The following is a 22,278-nucleotide window of genomic DNA, read 5'->3' as shown; positions in this document are numbered from 1 at the left end:
GGCATATTCGATAATCGAGGTCAAACTTGGCTAATCTCACATAACGGTTTTGTTCTTCAGGAGGCTACGGCGCCAGTATCAAAAGGGACAAGCCCTGTCTGTGCAAGAGTCAGATCCAAACTTAGATTAGCTCCATAAATGAATCTTTAACCTAAATTCCAGTTGTACCTTACATGTACAGCCAGCCCGAGGCTACAACCGCTCAATACCTACAAACAGCTTTACGTGATCTTAACATTCCCTTTCTAGCCCTGCTCATTCAACAAGCTCTCGATAACCTTATTCTCGGTCGCCTGGTCCAACATTTCGGCCTTCTTGACCGCGTGTCTTCTCAATACATCCACCACATCATCCTTCTTGAAGCCCATGCCCTCAAACTTCGCCACAAGCTGGCTGTCTATGCCGTAAAGCGCGGCACGGTCGACCGCGCTGGTGTCCACGTGCTGCGCGTAGCTCTGCGTCCAGTAGGTCGCGGTCAGGTTAAACCCCGCAATATCCGACAAGTAGTGCTTCGCAACCTCAGCATCCTGAGGGTCGCTCGGCTCCGGCGACTGCAACAACAACTGCAATGAGATGAGCACTGACTTCAACGTCAAGATTGGCGTCCACTTCTTTGTCAAGATGTCGAGGCAGATGGCACCCGTGACGGACGAGATGTTTGGGTGGTAGATTTTCGTGAGAAACTTCATCTGCGGTGGCTTGAATGGGTACTCCTGTGGAATCGTAATGTCGATCTTGAAGACACCGCCCTGGTATGGCGTGTCTGGCGGGCCGTTGAAGTACCCCGTGAGGCGGGTCAAGTCGTCTACGCTGTTCAACTGGAGGGTGATTCCTGAGCTGGTATCCTGTGCAACTTCCGTCAATTCCTTGGTGATTCTCTTAACACGGGACATAATGGATGGTACTGGTATAAGATTGATGGTACGAGCGAATTTGGTTGCTTAAAGCGTCTGATCCGTGCGCAAATCATATGGGAGGCAATGTCCGGCATGGATCTTGCGGGGCTGTCGGCTGATATCTGGATAGTTAGTAACAGAATAGAGATACTGTGTAACATAAGATGATGCACCATTAATAGCTGTTTTATTTCTCAGGTTGAGATATGAGGTAGATAGGTTAGCGACGGTATCGTGAATGGGAGGCATGGTCATTGTAGACCCCGAGTCTTTTGAGAATGGAAATGCCGACTGTTCTATACTACGCCAGATTTGTGTTACGCTCTTAAGTGGAACGGAGCTTGTCATGGCCTAGAGAGCTATTCGGTAGCCGGTAAGTTGATGGCTCGAATCCCGTAATTCCCGCTCTAAATATTGATCTACCCCTTTGATGTATCCCAACTGAGCCTGCTATACAGATTGTATCACAGTACGGATATCCCAATAATTTCCTCTTTTTAATATCACGTAAGCTTTACCCCTCACAGTGGACCAAAATCTTTTCCAGTAAACAGAACAATATTCGCCGGCGTAGCCCCCACTGACATGCTATCTCCCTATCATCGGACCATTCCCAGTCCTCTTTTTTACAACACCTCTCCGATATAGTGTAACGGCTAGCACGGTTCGCTTTCACCGAGCAAACCCGGGTTCGACTCCCGGTATCGGAGGTTTTTTTTATTATATATCCCGGGTCGTGCACGATCCGAAAGGTAAACACGCTTACTGCCACGGATCACTTGCCACATGCAGCAAGTTCAAGACTCACCACTTGCCTTTTTACAATTGAGCCCTAACCCCGGCGTACATCTTGGCTGCTTTGGACTCTCCCGTCATTTACTTTTGACCTTTGCTATTCCTGACCACCCTCCAGGCTGTAACACTGAATCACTCTCTTGCCGGGCTATAATTCACACCCTCTTACATCCATCTGAGCACCGCTTCATGAGATTCTCAATTCTTGCGTTGCTCGCACTCGCGCTCCGCGGCACCCTCGCTCAAGGCGGCACTCACGAAACCGCGGGCCACCAGAACGAACAAAAGTTCTTGGACAAAGACTTGTCTCTTCCCAGCTTGTTACGACAGCCGGACGGAGTTCCTCCGGCAAACTGGGTCTTTACCGGCTCCGCTACGGTCCATGAGGGACGCGTGTTGTTAAACGACCCGAAGGCGTCCGTTGCTGATAAGGCTGGTATCTGGTCGGAGAAGCCGTTGAACCACGACGCCTGGACCGTCGAAGTGACGTTCCGGTCGCTTTCGGAATCCACGGCCGTCACCCCCGCAACAGATGGGTTCTCGCTCTGGCTCATCGACGATAAGGTGAACAACGACGAAACCTTGAACGGTGGTCCGTCGCAGTTTGACGGGTTGCGCTTGGCCGTGCACCACAACTCGCCAGAGCTCCAGCAGGGGCTCACGGCGCACTTTGGCGACGGCTCCAAAACGGTCCAGCCGCACTTCCACCAGTGCCAGTTCCCGTACCAGGACCAGGTCGGCGCGCCGTTCACGCTCCGCGTGTCGTACTCCGGTGCTGAGCAGAACTGGTTCAAAATCCAGATCAACAACAAGCTCTGTTTGGCAACCACGCAGAAGATTAAATTACCTAAGGGCTTGCACCTCGGGGCGTCCGCATCGCAGAGCAAGCACAAGGAGAACTTTGAAATCTTAAAGATGGAGGTATTCAGTGCGGTTATTGAGGCTGCTAAGGATGATCACGGCGTTGTGGATCACAACTTGAACGCCCCGAAGGTGGTTAAGAAGATTGTTCAGAAAACTGTCACGATGGATGAGACCCTCCCTACCGGGGCTGCGTCTCAGGGCTCTGACTTGCTCAAGTTGAATGACATCATGTCGCAGTTGAACAAGATCCAGTCTGTGGTGGACACCAAGCCTGGCTCGGACTACACCGATGTATTGCAGCAGTTGGCGCGGTCGGTGGTGCAGTTGCAGATCGACTTGGAGCTGTTAAAAAAGAGCGTGGAGACATCCCGAGAGCTAGTGCTCGCGGAAATCACCAAGATGCTGAGCCTTGTCTCTCTTCAGCACGCAGAGTTGTCGAGCTTGCACCTTAAATTGGACACCTTGCTGAAGTCGCAGACCGTATTAAGTGAGTCGATTTCCACACCGGTGACAGAAAACGGCGGCGTGGATATGTTGGACTATGCGGTGCAAACCTTGAAGTGGTTCGCGATTGCGATCGTGGTGTTGTTTGTGGTGTTGGGTGTGATGATCTGGCGGTTGAAGAAGGATATCGTCCACGGAAAGTTATTATAAGCAGGGGGGTGTAATAGAAAATTGCACCTGTGTAAGTGTATCTGTCAAGTTTGGGATATGAATGTTTTAGATTGGTTTTCTAGTTTATTTAGACTGGATGTTAATCCTCTAGGGGTTTACGTTGGACAGCAGATTACATCTGAATATATCCACCTGAAATATGATTGGGTAGCATGTATCTAAACTATTCCACTGTAGTATTGGTATGTAAGGATACTGAATATCTTGGCCTCGGCACTTATAAGCACGATACATGAGTCGCAAGTCTCATATCTTTAGACATGTCTGAGAGTGACGCAGCTTTTAGGGGAGGTACACTTTACTAGTACATCGTTGTCTCAGGTTCATATGCATGTAGCCTCATTTACGGTTATATGGACAAATGCCCACAGAACCTTGACAACGGGCTTTTTAGTATTGTTCGATTTCCATAAAAGAATTCCTGGCTCTTTGATAGATATCCCAAACCATGTCTTCTCTTAGACAGATACTATCTCATATACTATTGTGTTTTATCCCTGCTGTTAAATGGATTCAATATCAACTAAGAGCTCTTGGTGAATGACGAAAGTCTCTACTCTGTCAAAAGCTAATACGAAAGTGGGTTTACCTTCACTTCAGCTAATTCCACCAGCGCTCAAGCTAGCTTTTGACCGGAGTTTAACGTGTCTTCCCTATTTGTGGCTCAGTCCATCCTGGCATCTTCAATTAATGCAAATTCTCATCTCACACTGAACCACTCTTTAAAACGCCTCTGTGGACCTCTCCAACAACTGTACCAATATGTTATATTTCCGAGACCATCTAATCCAGTACTTCCAGTCGTCAAAGTACCAGTAAATCCGCTCAATCGCTTCAAACCGCATAAGGTAGTTCGTGAGGATACTTGCGATTCCCCACTGTGATAGCATGCCAAACACCGCCCCGAACAAGAGAACCATGCCAGCCGCGTAAATCAGCCAAACAACAACAAACCTCCCGAGCGTGTGCAACGTCTCAAGGTTCTGAAAGATCTGAAATGGCTCCTTCTCAGCTCTTTTCCTGTTTCCACGGATCTCGGCGCAAAGCTTGCTGATCAAAGAGTCCTGCTCCTCCACCAACTCACATAACTGCTGGAACTTGGCACTGATCGCGGTGTCTGAGACTGGCTTTGGGACCAGCTCCACCTTTACCTCCGTAATTCGTGGCTCTCTGGCCTTGTATTCCCGCACAGTGGTCTCCAACTCCACCACCTTTTCGCGGAAATTCGTCAATTGGTTGGTCAACTCCTTGATACTAAAGTCTTTTGCCGCCTGGGACGCCTGCGTCCGCGATAGCTGCAGCTCTAAGTGATTCCGTTCCAGCGTAGCTGTTTCCAACTTCGCTTGCAACTCGGCCGTCCCCCGGGGGATCGTATCACCCACAGAGCTCTTGTTCTGCGGATGCAGCCTCTGCAACTCCTGGTTGAGGTACTCGTAATTTTCTAGCAACCTTTCATACTTGGCGGAAATTTCGGATTTCTCCCTTTCCAATCGTTTCACCTGCGCCGATATCCGCAGGTTTTCGTGCTCCAGTATACTGGCAGCGCCCAGAAGCAACGGTTCCTCCTCTTGGCTCTGGGGATACTCCCCTGTGTGCGGGTATTCATCCGAATCAGCTTTGGGCGATGTGGGTAAACCAAGCAGTACTGCGTTGCTGCCGCTTCTCAGAGGAATCCTTTTTCTGTAGTCTGAGGATGGCGAGCCGAACAGTAAGTGGCTTAGTTCCACTTCTGGTACAGCGGGAGCCACGTCCTGCGCAGTGTTGTGCTGAGACGCAATATCAAAGCTTTCCTTGGAGAGTCCAAACACAGGCGATGGGGGCCTCCCTTGCTGGATTCGTCGCCTGAGTCTGGCTTGGGTGTTCGGCGAGCCATTATGGAGCGGCGTCGATGTGGTTAGCGGGGAATTGCTCTCCTGCCCGTTGAGTTCGATGTATTCGCGGAAAGGCACTCCAGCGATCTTGGCAAAAAAGGTGTAAAAGTCGCTCTTGTCGATAATGAGCGATGGATATTTGTTAACAAGCTGCTGTGCCTGAGTCCTCGCTGCGTCACTTAGAAACGCTGCGGTGGTTCGGTACAGATATGCGTTGAGCAAGCGTTCGATCTCTTGTATGAGCAGCAAAAACTGGCCGAGGTAGAGCTGGTCCTGCTCGAGCAAAAGCCTTGAATCGTCTTCCTGGAGATCCCCGGGCGAGCCAGCGATTGTGGGCTGGAGCTTGAGGTTCGACCATGCCTCGGTGAGGAGCTCCTCCAGCGTTATCGGAGCGTGGGGCATTGTCATGCCGTATCAACTGTGTATTCTATAATAGGGGGTGCCTCGTAAGCTCTGGAATATGGTTATAAGGCTTGGGAGATGTACGCTTCGTTAACAGCTAATGGTGCAACCAGATGAGCCTTGTTTTTGTAAAGGGCGTTGGATTGATAGCAAAGGATGTTGGCGATAGGAATGGTGTGCGGTACCTGTGAACAACTTCTGTGGACTTTATTTGCCCTTTCTTGAGTCCGTGAACTAGATTAGCGGGTTAGATCACACTGGATTGAAACGAACCGTGAGCGGTTATATATATCTGAAGAGCTACCAGTTTGTGCTTATATGCCGGGTCTGTCTACGCGTTGCCTTTTCGACGCGTCATCTCAAAGGCCTCCGCTTGGGGTATTGTTGGTGTACGGCCTGAAATTATGGTGGAAAACGAAACAACCGATGGGAACTGTTTCTAGCTTATGGGTTTCAATACTATCCATCTAAACCATTTCTAAATTCCTGGTAGATACAAAAAAAAGATTCATCTCCACGAGCCTAGGCACTACCCTTGGTATTACCTGTTTCTGTGCATATATCCATTTTCCAACAAAAGATTTCGTGGCCAAGTTGGCTAAGGCGTGTGACTGTTAATCACAAGATCGTGAGTTCGACCCTCACCGAGATCGTTTTTTGAAGTCTCTCATGGTCGGCTTCGCTGCAGGAGTTATATCTTGACCCAAACGACTTGGAGTACCCTTCATCGCCTGAGGGTGCAACTACTCCAACCTATACCATGTTCTTCAAATACCCGCGAATCGTGATTCAGTTCTGCACAAAGTGCAAGTGGACGCTCCGTGCCTCGTGGTATCAACAGGAGTTGTTCCAGACGTTTGGTGAGTCCATTGGTGAGATTGCCCTTCAGCCGGCTGAATCGGGGACGTTTCAGATCCTCCTCGTGGTTGACGACAACAACACAACCGTTATCTGGGACAGAAAACTCGATGGGGGGTTCCCTGACTCGAAGGTTGTGAAGCAAAGAGTGCGCAACGTTTTATTCCCCGAGAAGGACTTGGGCCATGTAGACCGATCATCCAAGGCCGCAATGGCCAAAGAGGGAGTTACCAAGGAGGGAGTTACCAAGGAGGGAGTTACCAAGGAGGGAGTTACCAAAGAGGGCGTATTAGCCGGAGAAAGCAGTCGCACTCACCAAACCGTGAAGGCTGCCGTCTGCCTGAATGACAACGGTGAGTGCGTGGAGTGCAACCAGGATTAGGCGGAAGATTCAGGCCAAATGTGAATAGTAAACTGGAACGGCAGCGAGTTTTTGGTCAGAAGTGTTGATTTATAGCAATCAGCTGTTGAATAACGTTAGCGATAAATGGTGATTGGTCTCGAATACGTTAATTGCCCTTTAAGGTGACTGACATATCTACGTAGGTAGAAAAGCATAATTCAATACTATATATGCAAAGAGGCGGTCAGTCGGTCTTTATATATATCGGTAGAAACAATTCTATAACTGTCTTCAGACTTGTTGGAGGTTGAAACGCTGAAAGCGTTCCATATCTTGTAGCCTCATGTAGGATAGGGAACCTGCGGCACCTTTACTACGAAGAAGGTTCTAGCTGATTCCAAGGAAATTATTGACCCACACTTAATATACTCCCCTTATAACACCTCTCTCATACCTCCATCTCACCTAGAGCGGTTTCGGTAGGAATGTTCATTGTTGCCACCACTCCGTTATTCTACACAAAGCTACGAAATACTTCAGACACAGAACCTGTCTTTCACCTATACTTCCTTCTTTGTCCTCTTTTTTCAGTTTATTTTTCCTCTTTTTTTTTCTTTTTTCATTTCTTTTCCCTCTTTTTTATTATTTTTCTTTATTACCCATTGTTGCGTGTTCACCAAACCCGTATTAAAACCTGCCTGAGATACCTCATGTTGCTGTCTCGGAGTCTGCTCCCCCATACTGGTCACCGCAAGGTCCGTCTATACTACCGTACGTGTTGAAGTAGAGCTCGCCCCGGCCCACCTGGTTGTTCATCAAATCATTGAACAAGTTTCCCACGCCAGGCCCGAAGATCGGCATCAAACAATACTTCCAGGAATCATATTGGTTAATGAAATCATCTATACCTGTGCCAATCTCCCCATCTTCCACTCAAGTGTTCTGACCATACACGTTATCATTCTGGTACACACCCGCCCATTCACCAGCCAATGCCACGTCAAGGTCTTCATAGTTCCACGACATCTATGTAGCAGCAGACGTAGATCCCCTACGCCTCAATGCTGATTTAGACAGTATTATGTCTGACAAGAACGAAATATGATCCACGTGATGGACTGAAATCGCTGAATGACTGCTCTCCTCATCAGACCAATGGACAGCGAGCGCTGGCACTCTGGTGGCGAGAGTCAGCGTTCCATTCCGTTCCGAATCAGCAAATGTTTGTATAACCGTTGTGTTAAACACTATAACGTCCGACCAAGCCTTGTCTCCTATAGCAGAGATTAAACTATCTGGCAAATCAATCAAACTAACAGGCTGCAAAAATCCTTTTGTAAAATTGTGCGTAGCTAACACCTGCTTCACTGTTGCTACTGGAAAAAATGGGCCCATCATTTCACGCCTAACCGGTGTAGCAACTGATGCCACTGTTAAGAATGCTGCTGCTGCCGCAACCACTATCGTTTCAATGAAGAAACCGATACATGGATACGTCGCACCAGCGGCACAGCATCCTACCGCTGCAGTACCTGTCACCCCTGCAAGCACTATCAATGCATTTACCTGTTGCAGGTCGGCCGCCCAAGTCCAAATGGCTCGCTTGTCATACCTAACCATATCCGTCACTCCTCCTTGATTACTAAGGCAGTCGGGATCGCAGGTAAAGGTTGACGCCACTCGAAGTAAGGCAATATTAACCAAGAAATGGCGAAAACAATAAGCAAGAACAATGCGGTAAACTTGGATATAATTCTTAGTTCATATGATGCTGGTCTTGTTGATGTCGGTCTTGTTGATGTCATGTAAAAGTATTTGAAAGTATATTTTGTAAAAATAAAAACCTATTAGGGAGGATTCGACTCCTTAAGTAAGCTCTAAGCTTGTCTATATTTATGAGCGCGATCTAATTTATAAATATCCTTTGTCTTTGTATCAACATGTGCTCAGAGTTATAATACCGCACATCTTGCACCTTATCCGACCTGACTATGTGGGTTAAAACTGCCAACCCATAATTAACGTACATCCCTTCGTACTAAGCTGCTGGGAGATCGTGTTATCATCTTTCCACTAGCTCGAACCCATTCCCACAAACTCCTCTTCCCACTTCGCTTACCTCTGAAACTTCAAGCACTTCCGGTACAGAGCTCTAAACTCTCCTGGGAAGCCACCCGATATATCACTGGCAATTCCTGTCAGCAATCCACCTGACCTTACTATCTCTCCCAGCTCCGCAATTAGGCAATCTCCTTGATTTATAACACACAGTATTAGTACATTAGTGAACTAAGCCCTTATCATAGTCACCATGCGACTATCATGCACTTACAACTATCCTCACTCTCTCACCCCATGTCAGAATTAAAGAGGATGTCCTAAGGCGGTGTGCGGTACAGCGTATAGCTATCAGGATTGGATATAGTGGTTATCGCAATCTACCCTCTAACATAAGTGAGGTGAGCATTGAATCAAACGAATGTAAATAAAAGGGTTACAATCTCGTAGGACTATTTAAGAAAGCGATTTCCTACTCCTAGAATATTCTCTTTGTCTTATCTTTATTCTTGTGAGTAAACTGTATTATTTCATTCCTGAGCATATTTAAAGTCACAGGATCTGATTTCTGCTTCATGAATTCCAGTGCCCCAAAATATTAAATAATGTCCCGGGAGATTTTAACATGACTGTGGTGGCACTATAGAGTCAGGTTGTATCTCATAGCGTTTGGTCATTTTAGTGGTTAAATGCTAATAATATCCACGTCTGGCATATTCGATCACCGGATGCTCATCTAGGAGATTTTCCGATCTCATGCCTCCGCGAGAGTGGCCGAGCACGCCTATCCCCGGCTAGTGGCCAAGCACACTTATCCCCGGTTAGTGACCCATCTACAAAGAAAAACGCCTGTTAAGGGCACTAAGACACGGGCAAAGAAACAAACGCACGGTACTCTGGCAATATAGCTTTACTAGAACCCTCAAGAAGCTACTCCGATGATTTTTGGCGGTTATCTTTGACCATGTAACTCCTATCTCCCACGGAAGATCGCGTGATTCCGGTAACGTAGCACCTGCGCATTCCGTCAACGCATCCGAGCCGAGAGACATTTTTAGACATCGCTAGGCAGCGAGAACCAACCGGCACGAGACTCAAAGGTTATAGTTTCGCTCGCCTCTCTAAGCCTATTAGTAAATACCCTAAACCACAATCCCCTGTATACAATTTAAACGAATATATGGCATTGTGTCGCCATAAAAACCTTGTAATCCCGCATGTTACCGCCTTGCATCGTGTCTTATCCACGTGAAATTCCCTCCTGGGCTCTGGAAAATCCCACCACCTATCGCAAGCACACAAATCCCATGTGACGCCTCGTGACACATTGTCGCTGGGGAGATCTCCGATCTGGGCCTGTGCCTCAGATAAGCCGCTAGCTCGTACCGACGAGACCTGCACATAAGCTCACGGTCGGGGGGCGCTCGGCCTATATAAAAATTCGTGAGCCTAAAGCGAAAAGGGCCACATCAACGTTCTTTACACTCACACACAATCAATCACAGATGCCATCGTTAACCCCCACAACCTCCCGCAAACAGTCGTTTCCGTCGCTAACACCACCTGACGGCACCAATGTGCCCTCAGAATACGACGCGCCCGTCACCTCCATGCCAAGAACCCGTGCCCGGCGCTCGTCTTCCATCAAGATCCAGCATATGGCGCCTGATTCCCAGGACGTGTTGAACGACCAGGACTTACAGACCAACTTGAACGCCAACTGGATTAACTTCAAGGGTGCGTGGGTCATCCACTTTGTCATCATCGGACTCGTCAAGGTGTTCTACACGTTGATCCTCAAGTCGTACGGCCTCAACACCGCGGAGTTGAACTGGACCCTCACCAACTTGACCTACACCGTCGGCTCCTACATCATGTTCCATCAGGTCAAGGGTACGCCCTTTGAATTCAATCTGGGTGCCTACGACAAGTTGACCATGTGGGAGCAGTTGGACAACGGCGACCAGTACACCCCGGCCAAGAAGTTTTTGATGGGCATGCCCATTGCGCTCTTCTTGTGCATTACCCACTTCACAAACTACTCCGTCAGAATGTCCATCTTCAACGGTGCTTGTTGCTTGCTCTGCGTCATCCCTAAGTTGGAACTGAGCCACCGTTTGCGCGTCTCCATTCCTTACTTGAGTGAATACGAGAACTGAGCGATCCGGATCCACTTCCAACCCCAGAACTAGATCCTACCTGACGAGGTCTGTCTCCAATTCTGTCTCTTCATCTACGGCTCGTACGGCCTGTCGTTTCCATCCAGGGCTTCCCTAAATATGTTAAGCCGTCTAAGTTATTTTCTCATTCCGGCCCCACCTAATTTTCTCATTAGGGCCCTTTAATTTTCTCGTTGGTGCCTACTTCTAACTTATTTCCCGATGTCTTGTCTCCGGCACTTTTTTAATACACTTCTTTCATTCCGCGTGGATTTGCCTGTAGTATTACTATTCACACCGGGTGGCCGTAGATTGTTGGTTGTCTCACCAACGGCCGTCTACTGTTCTTGGGACCCCCGAAGCGTCAGATATCTGTTCTGGCTAGTGTAAGGCGGTTTGTAATCGGGCATTTGTGCGTTGCAAGTATGTCTTGGCTCTCCACTCTCTATATCTAGGGATTGATATTTCAGGTTATCTTTGGCTGCCTCATCTAGGTGATACATGACGGGAAGTGGCCATATGGCAGAGCGGCAAAGTCAATCAGGTGGATACGAAAGCGATAAGTAACACTGATAATGTTTCTGGTTTAGCGTCACCGTCTTTCCGAGTACGCCTCGGGTTGCGTAGATGAGGCCACTACCTAACCAGAGGGTAGAGGTTCTTGTATATGACAGTTGGCTTTTCAGTGCAGACTAATATTACATGGCCTAATACCAGGGAACGACACACACCAGAGGTTGGCACCCTTCAGGGTTCAAGGAGGTTGGATAAAACACAAGTAAAAATGGGAGGCTCCTCCCCCATCGTTACTCCCACATGACTAACCCAAGATCAGGAAACCATGAGTGGAGTTGAGCGTATTCTTTCAACTAGAACTTCAAAAGGATTTAAGGTGCGGTTGTTATCCGACCCAAACTCCTCCTGCGATCTGCCTTGTAAATGGGGACCCCAAAAAAGATCCAAGTAGCAAAAATGCCTCCAGCCAGATTCGAACTGACGATCTCCTCATTACTAGTGAGGTGCCTTACCAACTTGGCCATAGAGGCAGGATATTGGGGTTACGGTTTCCGGCCACTACCAATGGCGTATATTATGAGTTTACTGAGCTTGATTTTCTCGTCGGCAGTCTTAATATTGCTAGTAAAATTAACGTCCAGTCGTTAACCAATGAGTATGGAGATACTGACACTATTTTAATGTTACGTATTAAATATATATATGTATATATGTTTGTATATTGGCATGACTAAAATATACATAAATATTGGAAAAATAACAACCAGTATTGATTCAGCCTTTAAGAATGGCATTTGTTGAAATCTGCCATTGCACATATTTGACGTCACAGAATTGAAATGTATAAAGGAATGCCAGGCTGACTTACCCTGATCAAATAATGACTCAGAAGTTATTTCAGTATAGCTAATTGTCTATAAAAAGGAATATGAAGTCTTTACTTTTATTTTTGATATAATTAACAAATATATTTTAAATATTCAAAACATACCTTACCGAAGGACAAGTAGATTATAATCAGCTAGTATTGATTATTTATCATGAATACCAACGTTATTCAACAATAAATAGCCAGAAATTAACCAGGATAAATTTCTGATTCACGAAAATCCCATCTTTAACCCAAATTCCGCACCTGCCTCATCGTAAACATACATTCTTGCTTAACCATAAACATGATAAAGTCCTCGTCACGAAAAACGAATGCCTGCGTAGCGTAATGGTTAACGCGTTTGACTTCTAATCAAAAGATTGCGAGTTCGACTCTCGCCGTGGGTTCTCTTTTTGCTCATCTAGACCAACAGTTGACTCTTGAATCTCTGTATACCCCCTCGCTTATTTGCCAAACAAGGATTTGGCAGTATCTCATATATACATGCCTAGTTCTATTGCCATTGAGTCATCAAGCCAGATACGGACATGCTAGATGAGGGTTTAAGTACCAGCCTAACAGAATTTCATCAGATCACTGAGAAAAAACGTTTCCCAGCTAAAATTTTGGAACCCATTCCTGACCAATACCCTGTCACCAGTTGATTCCTATGCAACCACATCTGTTTAACCAATTTAGTCCTGCACAAAAATTCAAACTCCTAAGTGCAAGGCCCTAAAAACACGGCTGCATAGTCTAACAATGACACCTACACTGATTTAATATATACTATTTTTTATTTTAAGGAAACACAAGGTTACCAAAAGAAAAGAACAAACTTCCAATTGCAGCCACATCCAACTCACCTTCTCATCATCCAATCTCTTGTAAGAAAGCAGAAACGGAACAGAAACCCAAAGATGGAGTTAATAGACACCGTGCAGAGACAATTGGTTCAAAGACAAACACAGTCGCAGCCCTAGGTAATACGATCAGGGCGCGCCACGATTGTTCGTCCGAACAAGCAAAGTATCTCAACACTGTCTAAACCTCTATCCTCACGCACTGAACTGCCCATTTTCTCTAAAAAGAAACCGAGAGTCAAAGACAGGGAAACAGGACAACGGCCAACGGAATGGAAGCTGCATAGAAATGAAGCGAAAACCCAGAAGAAAAAAAAAACTCAGACCCAGAACGAAAGAACACCCTTCTTTCTATAATATACACTAAGGAAAACGCCCTTACTGAAGGAACATCAACTCATCCATCAAGTTATCGGCAAATAATTGGTTGTTAATATCAGACCCCGGCACTTCGGACCCTAATGTGAAACAAAGAAACAGTCTGGATCGCATCTCGACCAGCGAGAAGGCAGCCAGGCAATGAAGCAGTTGAACGGGGATCGGATACCGCAGACACACACACACATTGAATAACCAGGTGTATCGATCCTACCGCCCAACAGGCAACAGATGCAAGCAGCTCAAATGAGCCGCCAGTTTCTAATTCTTTAAATCACATTGCGACACTCACTGCTGGAGTGTGCGAAAGGTCTGAAAATAACAACAAATCGGATAATTCACTCTCTTCGTGTTTCAAAGTGAAGTCCATGCTTGATGGGAGAATCGTCTTTGGGACGTTGGACAAGTTGTGGAACAAGACCAAATCTTCCTGAGACGAGGTGGTGGATGGACTAGGGGAGTAAGAGTCCAAGGTGAGATCCATTGGAGACTCGTAGATCGGGGAGTTGATCGAGATTGGGGAGAGGTAGTTGTAGTAGTGGTTCTGGCCTTGAATGTTCAAGTAGGCATTCTGAACTGGCTGAGCGCCCATCAAAGGGGAGTTAGCCACCTCAGAAGCGGCTTGCTTAACAGACAACTGTGGAGCGACTGGAACGGCGTCGGATTCTTCCGCCTTGACTTCAAGGTCATCGGTGGCCCCCTCCTTTGCATCATCGTAGTCGTCGTAGTCGTCTTCATCATCTTCGTCATCGTCCTGTGACGCCTTTCTCTTCTTAGAGGAAGGCTCAGATGTGGAGGTGGACGTGACGGTGGACGTTAAGCAACAGTTTTCCTTGTAGTCGGACAAGTCCTTGAGAGCTTCCAACTTGGCCAAGGTTTCAGCGGAAGGCTTACAGTCTTCCTCTAAAACGGTTTGGTTGGCCAGGACTCTGGTAAGCTGCAACTCCAACTCCTGAACGTAGGACTCCAAGTACTCCACGTGCTTACGCTTCTTTTCTCTAGAGGCATGCGCGGCTCTTCTGTTACGCAAGATGCGTTCGATCCGGCGCTGCTCCTTTTCCTCCTGGGTCTTGGCCCTCTTTCTTGGTGGCAAGGCCGACTTGAAGTTCGACTCTAACTGGGACTGCAACTGCAAATCGGTGGTGGATTGTGGTGTAGACATTGTGAGAAATATGCAGAGGTTGTGTGTGTGTGTGTGTGAATACGGTGGTTATTGGGGATCGAAATCTAAATCTGAGAAAAATCGGGCAGTGGCAAATATTTATACAGGTGCTCGGCGTGTGCTAAATATAGTGTGTTTAGTGCGTTTCAGAGAGTATTCAGAATGCCTGTAATTTACCCTCTAACGAGCGACCAAAGGGGGGATATTATTACAGTTTATGCAGCAGTTGCAGAAATAGCAGGAGATGCTCGTATTTGAACGCCCGCGTGTCGACGTAAATTGGCGCCTTCAACACGGCGACAGTCTTTTTCGCACATACCGCTTGGTTAACGTACACGGAATATAAGTCTCGCAGGGATAGGGCGGAGCATCGTGGCGACATGCGTGCATTGCATGTAACCATACAATGGTCAGGCGTGGTACGTGTGGGCGATAATTCTCACGTGGAACGCCCAGAACTCGGCAAAGCGGTTAAAGAAGGAGGGATTACCAGGTACAGCTTAGAGAGGAACTGTCAGAGCGGGCTATTAAAATTTTATTGACAGGCATTCACGCTGTAATTAGTAGCACACCAGTTCGAACGTTAACTCTCTGCATTTTTCTCACTTCAGAATCCGGTGCCTCATCGAACCCCTTTTAGCCCAATTTAAGCATCAATGGGCTGCACTACGTAAAGGGATACTACACGAGTGAATTCAGACAATAAGGCGGGCAAACAGGTTCCTTGCCTGAGAGGAGAATCTAGACGAGGTTGAATAAACAAAGCCTTGGTTCAAAAAAAAAAAACCGTTTTCAAGTAATATTTCATTGCATAGGAGTGCCTAAAGAGGGTCGTGGCGAGGTATGCAAAGAAGTCGTGGAACTGGCATGCATTTTCTGCAGAGAGCGCGCTATACATGTCTGAGCAAAGATCGAGAAAAAGAAACCCCAAGCTCAGTGCCACAGCCTCGGCGTGATCGGTTAAAGTTTGCAGGCATCCACTTTGGGAAGTAAGCTAGCCTGAAAACTGCCATATGATTCGTGATGAGATCTAGACCTGAACTTGGTGTCTACCACGGCTTTAAGGGTACACGGGGTTAGGGGAGTTTTAATGCCACCAGACAGCCTTGGGAACTCTTTGTCCTTCACCACGAGAGGGATTGCATACTCCATAATAGCTAGAGGGATCCTAGGCCCAAATTCTAGAGCACGTGATTGATGCTAGTGTAACTGACAGGGCGTACGAATTCCAAGCCAAGGCGCCCTGACAGGGAATACAGGGCACAATGGATATGGAAGGCGCGGTAGCCATAACCTTCCCATGCTCTTTTAGCGCTCGTTAATCTATCGGTGAGGTACGAGCTGACTGTTTCCGACCTTGCTTTGCTCTTTCCTGAAGTCTATCAGTGATTATCTCTTTCTTGAAGCCTATCAGTGATTATCTCTTTACCTTTCGCCAAGCGTATTCACCGGCAGTTTTGCGAGCTGGGGCCGACTAGCTCCATCACAAGCTGTACCAAAGATTATAATTCCTAATAGCCACATTTTAATAGTTATTTATTCATTATTGGAGGGTGCGGTAAAATGTTTGAAGTTGCTGCTACTGCCGCTTAGCTGTGGAAAGATTTTCACTGCACGCGTGCGTCAGTTGGATCACCACCCAGATGCAGAGAAAGTTGAGTTACGATTCGAGACAAAAGTCGCCCCTGACGCTTCTCCTGACCTAGCATCACGAGATTAAAATGGAAAATGGAATCTACTAAAGGACTTTTCCGAGGAACCGATACAAGCTGAATGGTGGTCTGACCTGCAAGTAAATGACAGGGAAAATAGTACACTAAAAAGGTTTAAAGGTTGCAAGGTTAGCTAGTGACTGAAGTGAACTCATGGAAATTGAAATGGTACAAAAATTGTAAATCCTAGAGTTAACAATACGGAAGTTTTTGTAATTAACGCCAGTGAATATAGGGAGATCAAGATCTCCTCCCTAGTCGATTATACTACCTTTTGATACAGTACCATGCGTGAATTCGACTGCAAGTTTGATATATCTGGAATTTCGGGCTGAGCCTAAACCGACAAAGTTTGTGATTCATCCAACCTGCTGGTGGGAACAAGCTATACGTGATGACATAACTGAACAGCTATTTGAGCTGAGAGACCAATCTGGTCATTGCGTAGAAAACCCTGTCGACTTACCTGTGCTCGAACAAACGATGAACGAGAATATCTCATTGGACGAAATGCTGCGAGGCTTTTATTGAACTTGCATGAGCAGGAATACCGCTGTGCCTTGCATTTTGAAAAAAGTAATTCTAATGAATGTCTATTCTGTCTCAGGGGCTATTGTGCAGTTCCAGAATAAGCCATGTTCTTGTAACCGGCGGTCCAGATCCCTGACCGATAAATTACCTGTACCTAGGCGCGTAGCTATGGCTCGTCAGTCGTACGGATGTCGCAACCAGACAGGGCACGTGATAAAAAACCTGATATATGGATATAAGCGGAGATGCCGTAAAACGCACAACTAATTCCGCTTTGGAAGCATGTGATGACATCTAAAGGACTATCTCCACGTGACCGCAAGTCCAATCCTGTCGAGACTATTGCGTCTCTACACTAGAGGATATTTATAGCGTGAATTCAACTAGCAGTTATGTGGTGACGGCGCCTGTAATTCGACATTTGAGAATAATATATCGAATAGCCAGCAATCAAGAACCTCGGACCTATCTGCCAGTTGTTTTAGGACCCAGCAAACTCTCCATACACGTCTGCGATTCTATCTCCAGCGTTGCTCGTCGTTGCCTATGGCTAATATTGAGTCAGATGTTTAGCCAGAGAGATTCAGTTTTTCTTGAATAATGTTCTCAGGCTTTTGATCGACATTTGGAGCCAAGGGTCTCTGGTCAGTCCAGAACCATCTACATGCAGCTTCGCGTCCATTCTGTCGTACAGACGTCGAGTTGCAAAATATCGTATACTAACAGTCAGACGGGAGACCTCTTCTAGTTTATCTGGCCTATCTAAGATGCGCAAATCTTGTTGGATATGCCGTGATTCGAATAACCAACTCGAGCACGATGTCCTTTACATTGGCGGAATACCGTTTACCACTATCGCCGAATCTCCCGCGTATTTGTGATCTCCAACGTGAACCTATCGTGGTAGAGATGTAGCTATAGTGGCCCTAAACCGTGATTAAAAAAAAAAAAAAATACAAAAATCGTTCCGGATCGGTAAAGTCCCATGGAAACCCAAATTACACCATTCAACCTGGATCTTTCAACAAACCAATCGCTCATGCTGTCGTTTATGCACTTGGCGAGAATCTAAGGATGCCGTGTGCGAGTGATGTTCTATGAATATAAATATCTTGAGCCATGAAAAGCAGAGCCTCAAAGGGGCTGGCTTTATTTTCATACTCGCCATCACTCCGATTCCTTATTGCTGGAAAACATTAATGGCTATTTAACGTTGCTACTGCTTGATATTCCAAAGACAAAAGAGCAACCATGCAGCTTCCAATGTGTTTCGCTTGTCTGTTGTTAGTTACGGAAAGTGTGGTGCCATTTAACCGGAAGGAAGTCGTCATGCATTATCTCCGATAAGCGGACACCCTGGCATCGTATCCGCCTCAGTATATAAGGCCACCGACCACCTTGTGTAAATCTTACGAATGAAAAGCATTCTCTTTTAGCTAACTAACAGTATCCACTACTACATACTAGATATATCGCAGAAAGGCTTGGAGTTAAGCGTGAGTAAACCAGATATGGAGCCCTAAGAAACGAAATATTACAAATAAACACATTAAATTACCATCTCAATATTCTGGTGGCTCACAGAGTGTCATGATTTACAGTACATCAATTATTAGTCCCAGGAAAACTACATTAGTTTACTAACCGCAGAGCAATTATAATATCTGCTAGTAAACTAGGATTCAGTCGTATCTTCAGTTAACATATGATATAAATGGAACGGCTTTGGATTTAACGAGGTTGACACAGCTTTGATAATACAATTCTCATAACCCAGTCTTGGGCATGTACCATAAGTTCTCACACTGTAGCGCCTACGCACCAAAATCCATTTATATTGTTGCCGATATCGCAGACTTTAGAACAGGTAACAGTATATGGCCGAATTGAGCACCCGCAAATCCACTATTGATGGCAATGCGAACGCCTCACACAAAGCTGCAGCCTCAGCTCTGAATATCCATAAATTCGTTATCGGAATTTTACCCAACAAAAAGGGATAAAACCCCCGGCCTCCTCACTTGTGTTGATGAGCCATGTCTTTAACCAGACGCTCCATGCGTACGTCCAACAATCGAACCAGGTTCAAATACCTCCTACCCTTGTCTACGCCGTGTGGGCTTCAAAACAGTCATGAATGACATATGCGATACTCCACGGTTAAGCTTGTCGGCGTTAGGCTGGCCTTATGCGCGCATGGTGCAGCTCCCTTATTCCCTGTACGCAGGAGTGGTGGGTATATTGCTAGAACCTTACACCAGATCATGGGCATAAAAGAATCAACTGAGCTACTCCAATAAAGTGTTTCCTTTCGGGTGAAACATATGAAAGTTGTTGGCCCTTAGGTATTGCGTAATCTTTTTAACTCTGACATGTAGGCTTGGAGAGTCAAATTCCAGGCTTTTGTACCTTAATGTCTCGATAACTTTTTGTCAAACTCTACCCTACCCAATTTAGCCCTCGGTTGAACGTATCTGTAGCAAGAAAACTGCATAAGGATCGTAAATCTTCTGAGAGTATAATCACTAAATGTAGTTGTTGGAGACTGCCCTAAGGAATCGATAAACTAATTTTTTCGCCGCGGGGTGTCGTGTGGCCGTACTTCCTCGAAATGCACAGCTCAAAACAGCCTCCTCGGTTGGATCAGAATTAATTTCAAACGATTGCTACAATTGAGAAATGCTTCACAGGCTGTCTTGACGTACTTTTTTCTATCAGGCCTAAACTCACAGATAATTTAGGCCTGAACTAGATTGGTTAAGCTTTTAACTAGTAACGGTAACATCGGGGCTAACAATGAAGCCGTCGGGATAAAACGGGGGGTGTGGATTTAAAAGATCTGGTCAGAGATCTAGGTCGAGTTTATGAAACACATTCGGAGATGGGGGTTATTGTGAACGCAATTGGATAGAGCCATACCCAGAAAGGCAACGCAAAATGACGTGATTGTATACCAAACCGTAATTTTACAACTTGAAATTTAAAAAAATCGTAAATTGAAGCATTTGAAAGTAATAGAATAGACCAGCTAATCCCGTGTTCTAACTGGAAAGAAGAGACAAAATTTGAGCTTGCGTCAAAAGGCCAGACGTCAAAAAGTCTTTAAGAACATCGTACAAGATCGGCTGAATTGACTTGTCCGACAACAAAATCTTTATAAATGTGTTTACCAAGCCAGAGGCCTTCAAGAGAGAAAAGGCGCCGGTCAATATCGGATTGAGGACGACGCTGACGTCCGCCTCTCTCTTCACGGAGTGTGCCTGTTCATACAGAGAAACCAACGACCAAATTTCGCTCAAAGCATCAGCCTGCGAAATAGTTGCAACGGCGTTTGGGAGCGCCTGCGCGTCAGCCGTGACAAAGGCAGAGGTGGCCAAAAGGCCAGTGACGAGAGAAAGAGATAACTTCATTTGGATTGTATGGGGGTAGATGGGGATGGTTCTGAGAACGGCGAGGTCTACCGGGAACTGTTGGTTTTATATAGGGAAACATACAAGACAGGGTTTTCAGCAGACGGGCGCAAATAGACACCATCTCAAGTCTGCTTGCGGTAAACGCATATCCGTCACGGATGGCCAACTGCTCCCAGGTCTGTAGAATCCCACAATTGGAGCCCCATGAAATGCTTTGGGGCATGTTCTGGTCACTCTCTCCTCAATGCGCGTATAAGGAAGCGCTGCACGCATGTGAAAGCCACATCCACGGTTCGTTTCAGGGGATAACCTGTATAGTGCGCATGAAAGGAGAGCTAAAATTATCATTTGCAACCATATCCAGTTTCGTGGAAAGCTTAAAAGGGAAAACTTACCCTTGCTCAAGACGTGCAGCCATGCGCTATCACATAGGTACGGCAGTCACGGCTCCCCGCAAACCAGGCTGCATAAGGGCCCATGCACGTCTAAGACCTTAGTCTCCGTTGTAAATGAGATTTGTATAGCCAAAATAGCTGATCATATGCCATTGTCTCACGTCGAATTAGAGCATGGTGGAGATTTAAGCTCAAGAATGCTTCAATTTTATACTCTAACCCGGGAACAAAGGAAAGAAGGGTAGATGCAGTACTTGGTTCCCGGTATTCCCCTCACCCACCTTTCCACAGGTGATGTAAGTGGCCATTTACCGGTCAAGCCATAAAAACTTGCTGTTTAAAATGAAACTGTGATTCGTATTTTGGTCTCCCCCCCCCATTTCCGTCAACCAGGGTCGGAGAATGACCATTCAGATGGCAACAAAACGGTGCAAGAACGGCTCGGGCAGTATATAACTCAAAGCCCTTCCGTCGTTTTATCTGACTAAAAGTGGCCATTTCTTACACCTCACTTCAACCTCTACAATGAAGTTATCTACCGCTTTTCTCACTACTTTATTGGCCTCCTCCGTGTGTGTCACTTCGTCCCCTCTTGCCGTTCCTGATGCTGCAGATCTCGTTGGTGACATTGATAGCTTGAATGCCGCGTTGGCCTTGTTGAAAAACTACGAGGCGACGCACTTGCAAAAGCGTGACGCCGTAGTGGAAAAGAGAGCCCCTTCGTTGCTTAATAATTCCTTTACTCAGTCAATTATCAACTCTATTATAACGTCGTTGAAAAACTCCGGGTTGATCACCTCAACAATTCAATATATCCTTTCTGACCCTACTTTGAAGGCTGATACATTGACTATCGTAACCGAGTTACTTCAGGCCGGGGTTCTCAGCCCAGCCGAGGTAGCTGCTCTTGCTAGCAACTTGACTTAAGCGCATGGTACTGGATACCTCACGCTCTCAATATATGTTATTTTTGATGCTTTTTATTTGTAAGAATTAGCTATCGATCTGTAGGCTGGAGAAAGATTGAGCTCTGAGAGTTCTTGATTCACAGAATGGGAAGCGGGTTGAGCCATGTCCCCCGGGTGTTGTACCGGTGGAAAGAGTTCACAGTAAAACCATACAGGATGCGTTTGTAGATTATAGTGCGAGAGACAAGTTGGTCTGACATGGAATAGAGACAATTTCTCTCAAAATAATTTCCTCCATGATTGCTCTGGGCAACCCAGACATCAGTTTCTTATCCACCAATGTATTAGACGTGATATTCTACCCGTCGTGCGTCGCCGACGCCCACACCCTTCGCTCTCTAAACTCTTCCCCTCACTCGGAATTGTGTGGCATAGTTATCCCTATTCTACCCCCCCTTCACTTGTTTATATATCTAGTGTACAGAGCGATCAATATTCTCAGCTAAAGGTGTGTTACCTAGAAGAGACACCATGTGCACAGCATTTCTGAATATTCTGTTTCGCCTTGACCCCATTGGTAACACTGAACTTCTCGAGTGTAACCATCG

The 22,278-nt window shown here is 46.3% G+C and overlaps 9 protein-coding genes and 4 non-coding genes across 13 annotated transcripts; 8 read left to right on the top strand and 5 right to left on the bottom strand.

Moving 5' to 3' along the window:
* Positions 1-245: 245 nt before the first annotated feature.
* On the bottom strand, positions 246-893 carry BABINDRAFT_42534 (E2 ubiquitin-conjugating protein; the record flags this gene model as incomplete). Its single annotated transcript, XM_019132077.1, has 1 exon — positions 246-893. The coding sequence occupies one exon, from the start codon at positions 891-893 to the stop codon at positions 246-248; it is 648 nt and encodes a 215-aa protein (XP_018982288.1).
* A 641-nt stretch (positions 894-1,534) lies between these two features.
* Positions 1,535-1,606, top strand: BABINDRAFT_t375. Its single transcript has one exon. It is a non-coding gene; the product is annotated as a tRNA-Glu (tRNA).
* A 130-nt stretch (positions 1,607-1,736) lies between these two features.
* EMP46 (Emp46p) lies at positions 1,737-3,253 on the top strand. The gene has a single exon (XM_019130201.1). It carries the CDS (start codon positions 1,881-1,883, stop codon positions 3,207-3,209), a length of 1,329 nt encoding a protein of 442 aa, XP_018982287.1. The 5' UTR covers positions 1,737-1,880; the 3' UTR covers positions 3,210-3,253.
* Positions 3,254-3,580: 327 nt separating this feature from the next.
* BABINDRAFT_117584 (uncharacterized protein) lies at positions 3,581-5,779 on the bottom strand. Its single transcript, XM_019126895.1, has one exon. It carries the CDS (start codon positions 5,507-5,509, stop codon positions 3,953-3,955), a length of 1,557 nt encoding a protein of 518 aa, XP_018982286.1. The 5' UTR covers positions 5,510-5,779; the 3' UTR covers positions 3,581-3,952.
* A 303-nt stretch (positions 5,780-6,082) lies between these two features.
* BABINDRAFT_t376 lies at positions 6,083-6,156 on the top strand. Its single transcript has one exon. It is a non-coding gene; the product is annotated as a tRNA-Asn (tRNA).
* BABINDRAFT_163958 (uncharacterized protein) lies at positions 6,153-7,007 on the top strand. The gene has a single exon (XM_019130200.1). The coding sequence runs from the start codon at positions 6,264-6,266 to the stop codon at positions 6,741-6,743; it is 480 nt and encodes a 159-aa protein (XP_018982285.1). The 5' UTR covers positions 6,153-6,263; the 3' UTR covers positions 6,744-7,007.
* A 29-nt stretch (positions 7,008-7,036) lies between these two features.
* BABINDRAFT_117572 (uncharacterized protein) lies at positions 7,037-7,608 on the top strand. Its single transcript, XM_019126894.1, has one exon. It carries the CDS (start codon positions 7,190-7,192, stop codon positions 7,484-7,486), a length of 297 nt encoding a protein of 98 aa, XP_018982284.1. The 5' UTR covers positions 7,037-7,189; the 3' UTR covers positions 7,487-7,608.
* A 2,764-nt stretch (positions 7,609-10,372) lies between these two features.
* ORM1 (sphingolipid homeostasis protein) lies at positions 10,373-10,921 on the top strand (the record flags this gene model as incomplete). Its single annotated transcript, XM_019132078.1, has 1 exon — positions 10,373-10,921. The coding sequence occupies one exon, from the start codon at positions 10,373-10,375 to the stop codon at positions 10,919-10,921; it is 549 nt and encodes a 182-aa protein (XP_018982283.1).
* A 973-nt stretch (positions 10,922-11,894) lies between these two features.
* On the bottom strand, positions 11,895-11,967 carry BABINDRAFT_t373. The gene has a single exon. It is a non-coding gene; the product is annotated as a tRNA-Thr (tRNA).
* Positions 11,968-12,642: 675 nt separating this feature from the next.
* On the top strand, positions 12,643-12,715 carry BABINDRAFT_t377. The gene has a single exon. It is a non-coding gene; the product is annotated as a tRNA-Arg (tRNA).
* A 1,108-nt stretch (positions 12,716-13,823) lies between these two features.
* HAC1 (transcription factor) lies at positions 13,824-14,711 on the bottom strand (the record flags this gene model as incomplete). The annotated part of the gene is made up of 1 exon (XM_019130670.1): positions 13,824-14,711. The coding sequence occupies one exon, from the start codon at positions 14,709-14,711 to the stop codon at positions 13,824-13,826; it is 888 nt and encodes a 295-aa protein (XP_018982282.1).
* A 5,239-nt stretch (positions 14,712-19,950) lies between these two features.
* Positions 19,951-20,649, bottom strand: BABINDRAFT_163954 (uncharacterized protein). Its single transcript, XM_019130199.1, has one exon. The coding sequence runs from the start codon at positions 20,362-20,364 to the stop codon at positions 19,996-19,998; it is 369 nt and encodes a 122-aa protein (XP_018982281.1). The 5' UTR covers positions 20,365-20,649; the 3' UTR covers positions 19,951-19,995.
* A 638-nt stretch (positions 20,650-21,287) lies between these two features.
* Positions 21,288-21,689, top strand: BABINDRAFT_169567 (uncharacterized protein; the record flags this gene model as incomplete). Its single annotated transcript, XM_019130669.1, has 1 exon — positions 21,288-21,689. The coding sequence occupies one exon, from the start codon at positions 21,288-21,290 to the stop codon at positions 21,687-21,689; it is 402 nt and encodes a 133-aa protein (XP_018982280.1).
* Positions 21,690-22,278: the final 589 nt, after the last annotated feature.

This window comes from Babjeviella inositovora, assembly GCF_001661335.1.
Source record: "Babjeviella inositovora NRRL Y-12698 unplaced genomic scaffold BABINscaffold_20, whole genome shotgun sequence".
Classification (NCBI taxonomy): domain Eukaryota; kingdom Fungi; phylum Ascomycota; class Pichiomycetes; order Serinales; genus Babjeviella; species Babjeviella inositovora.
Note: the sequence above shows the minus strand (reverse complement) of the source record. Positions and strands in the feature narration are given on the sequence as shown.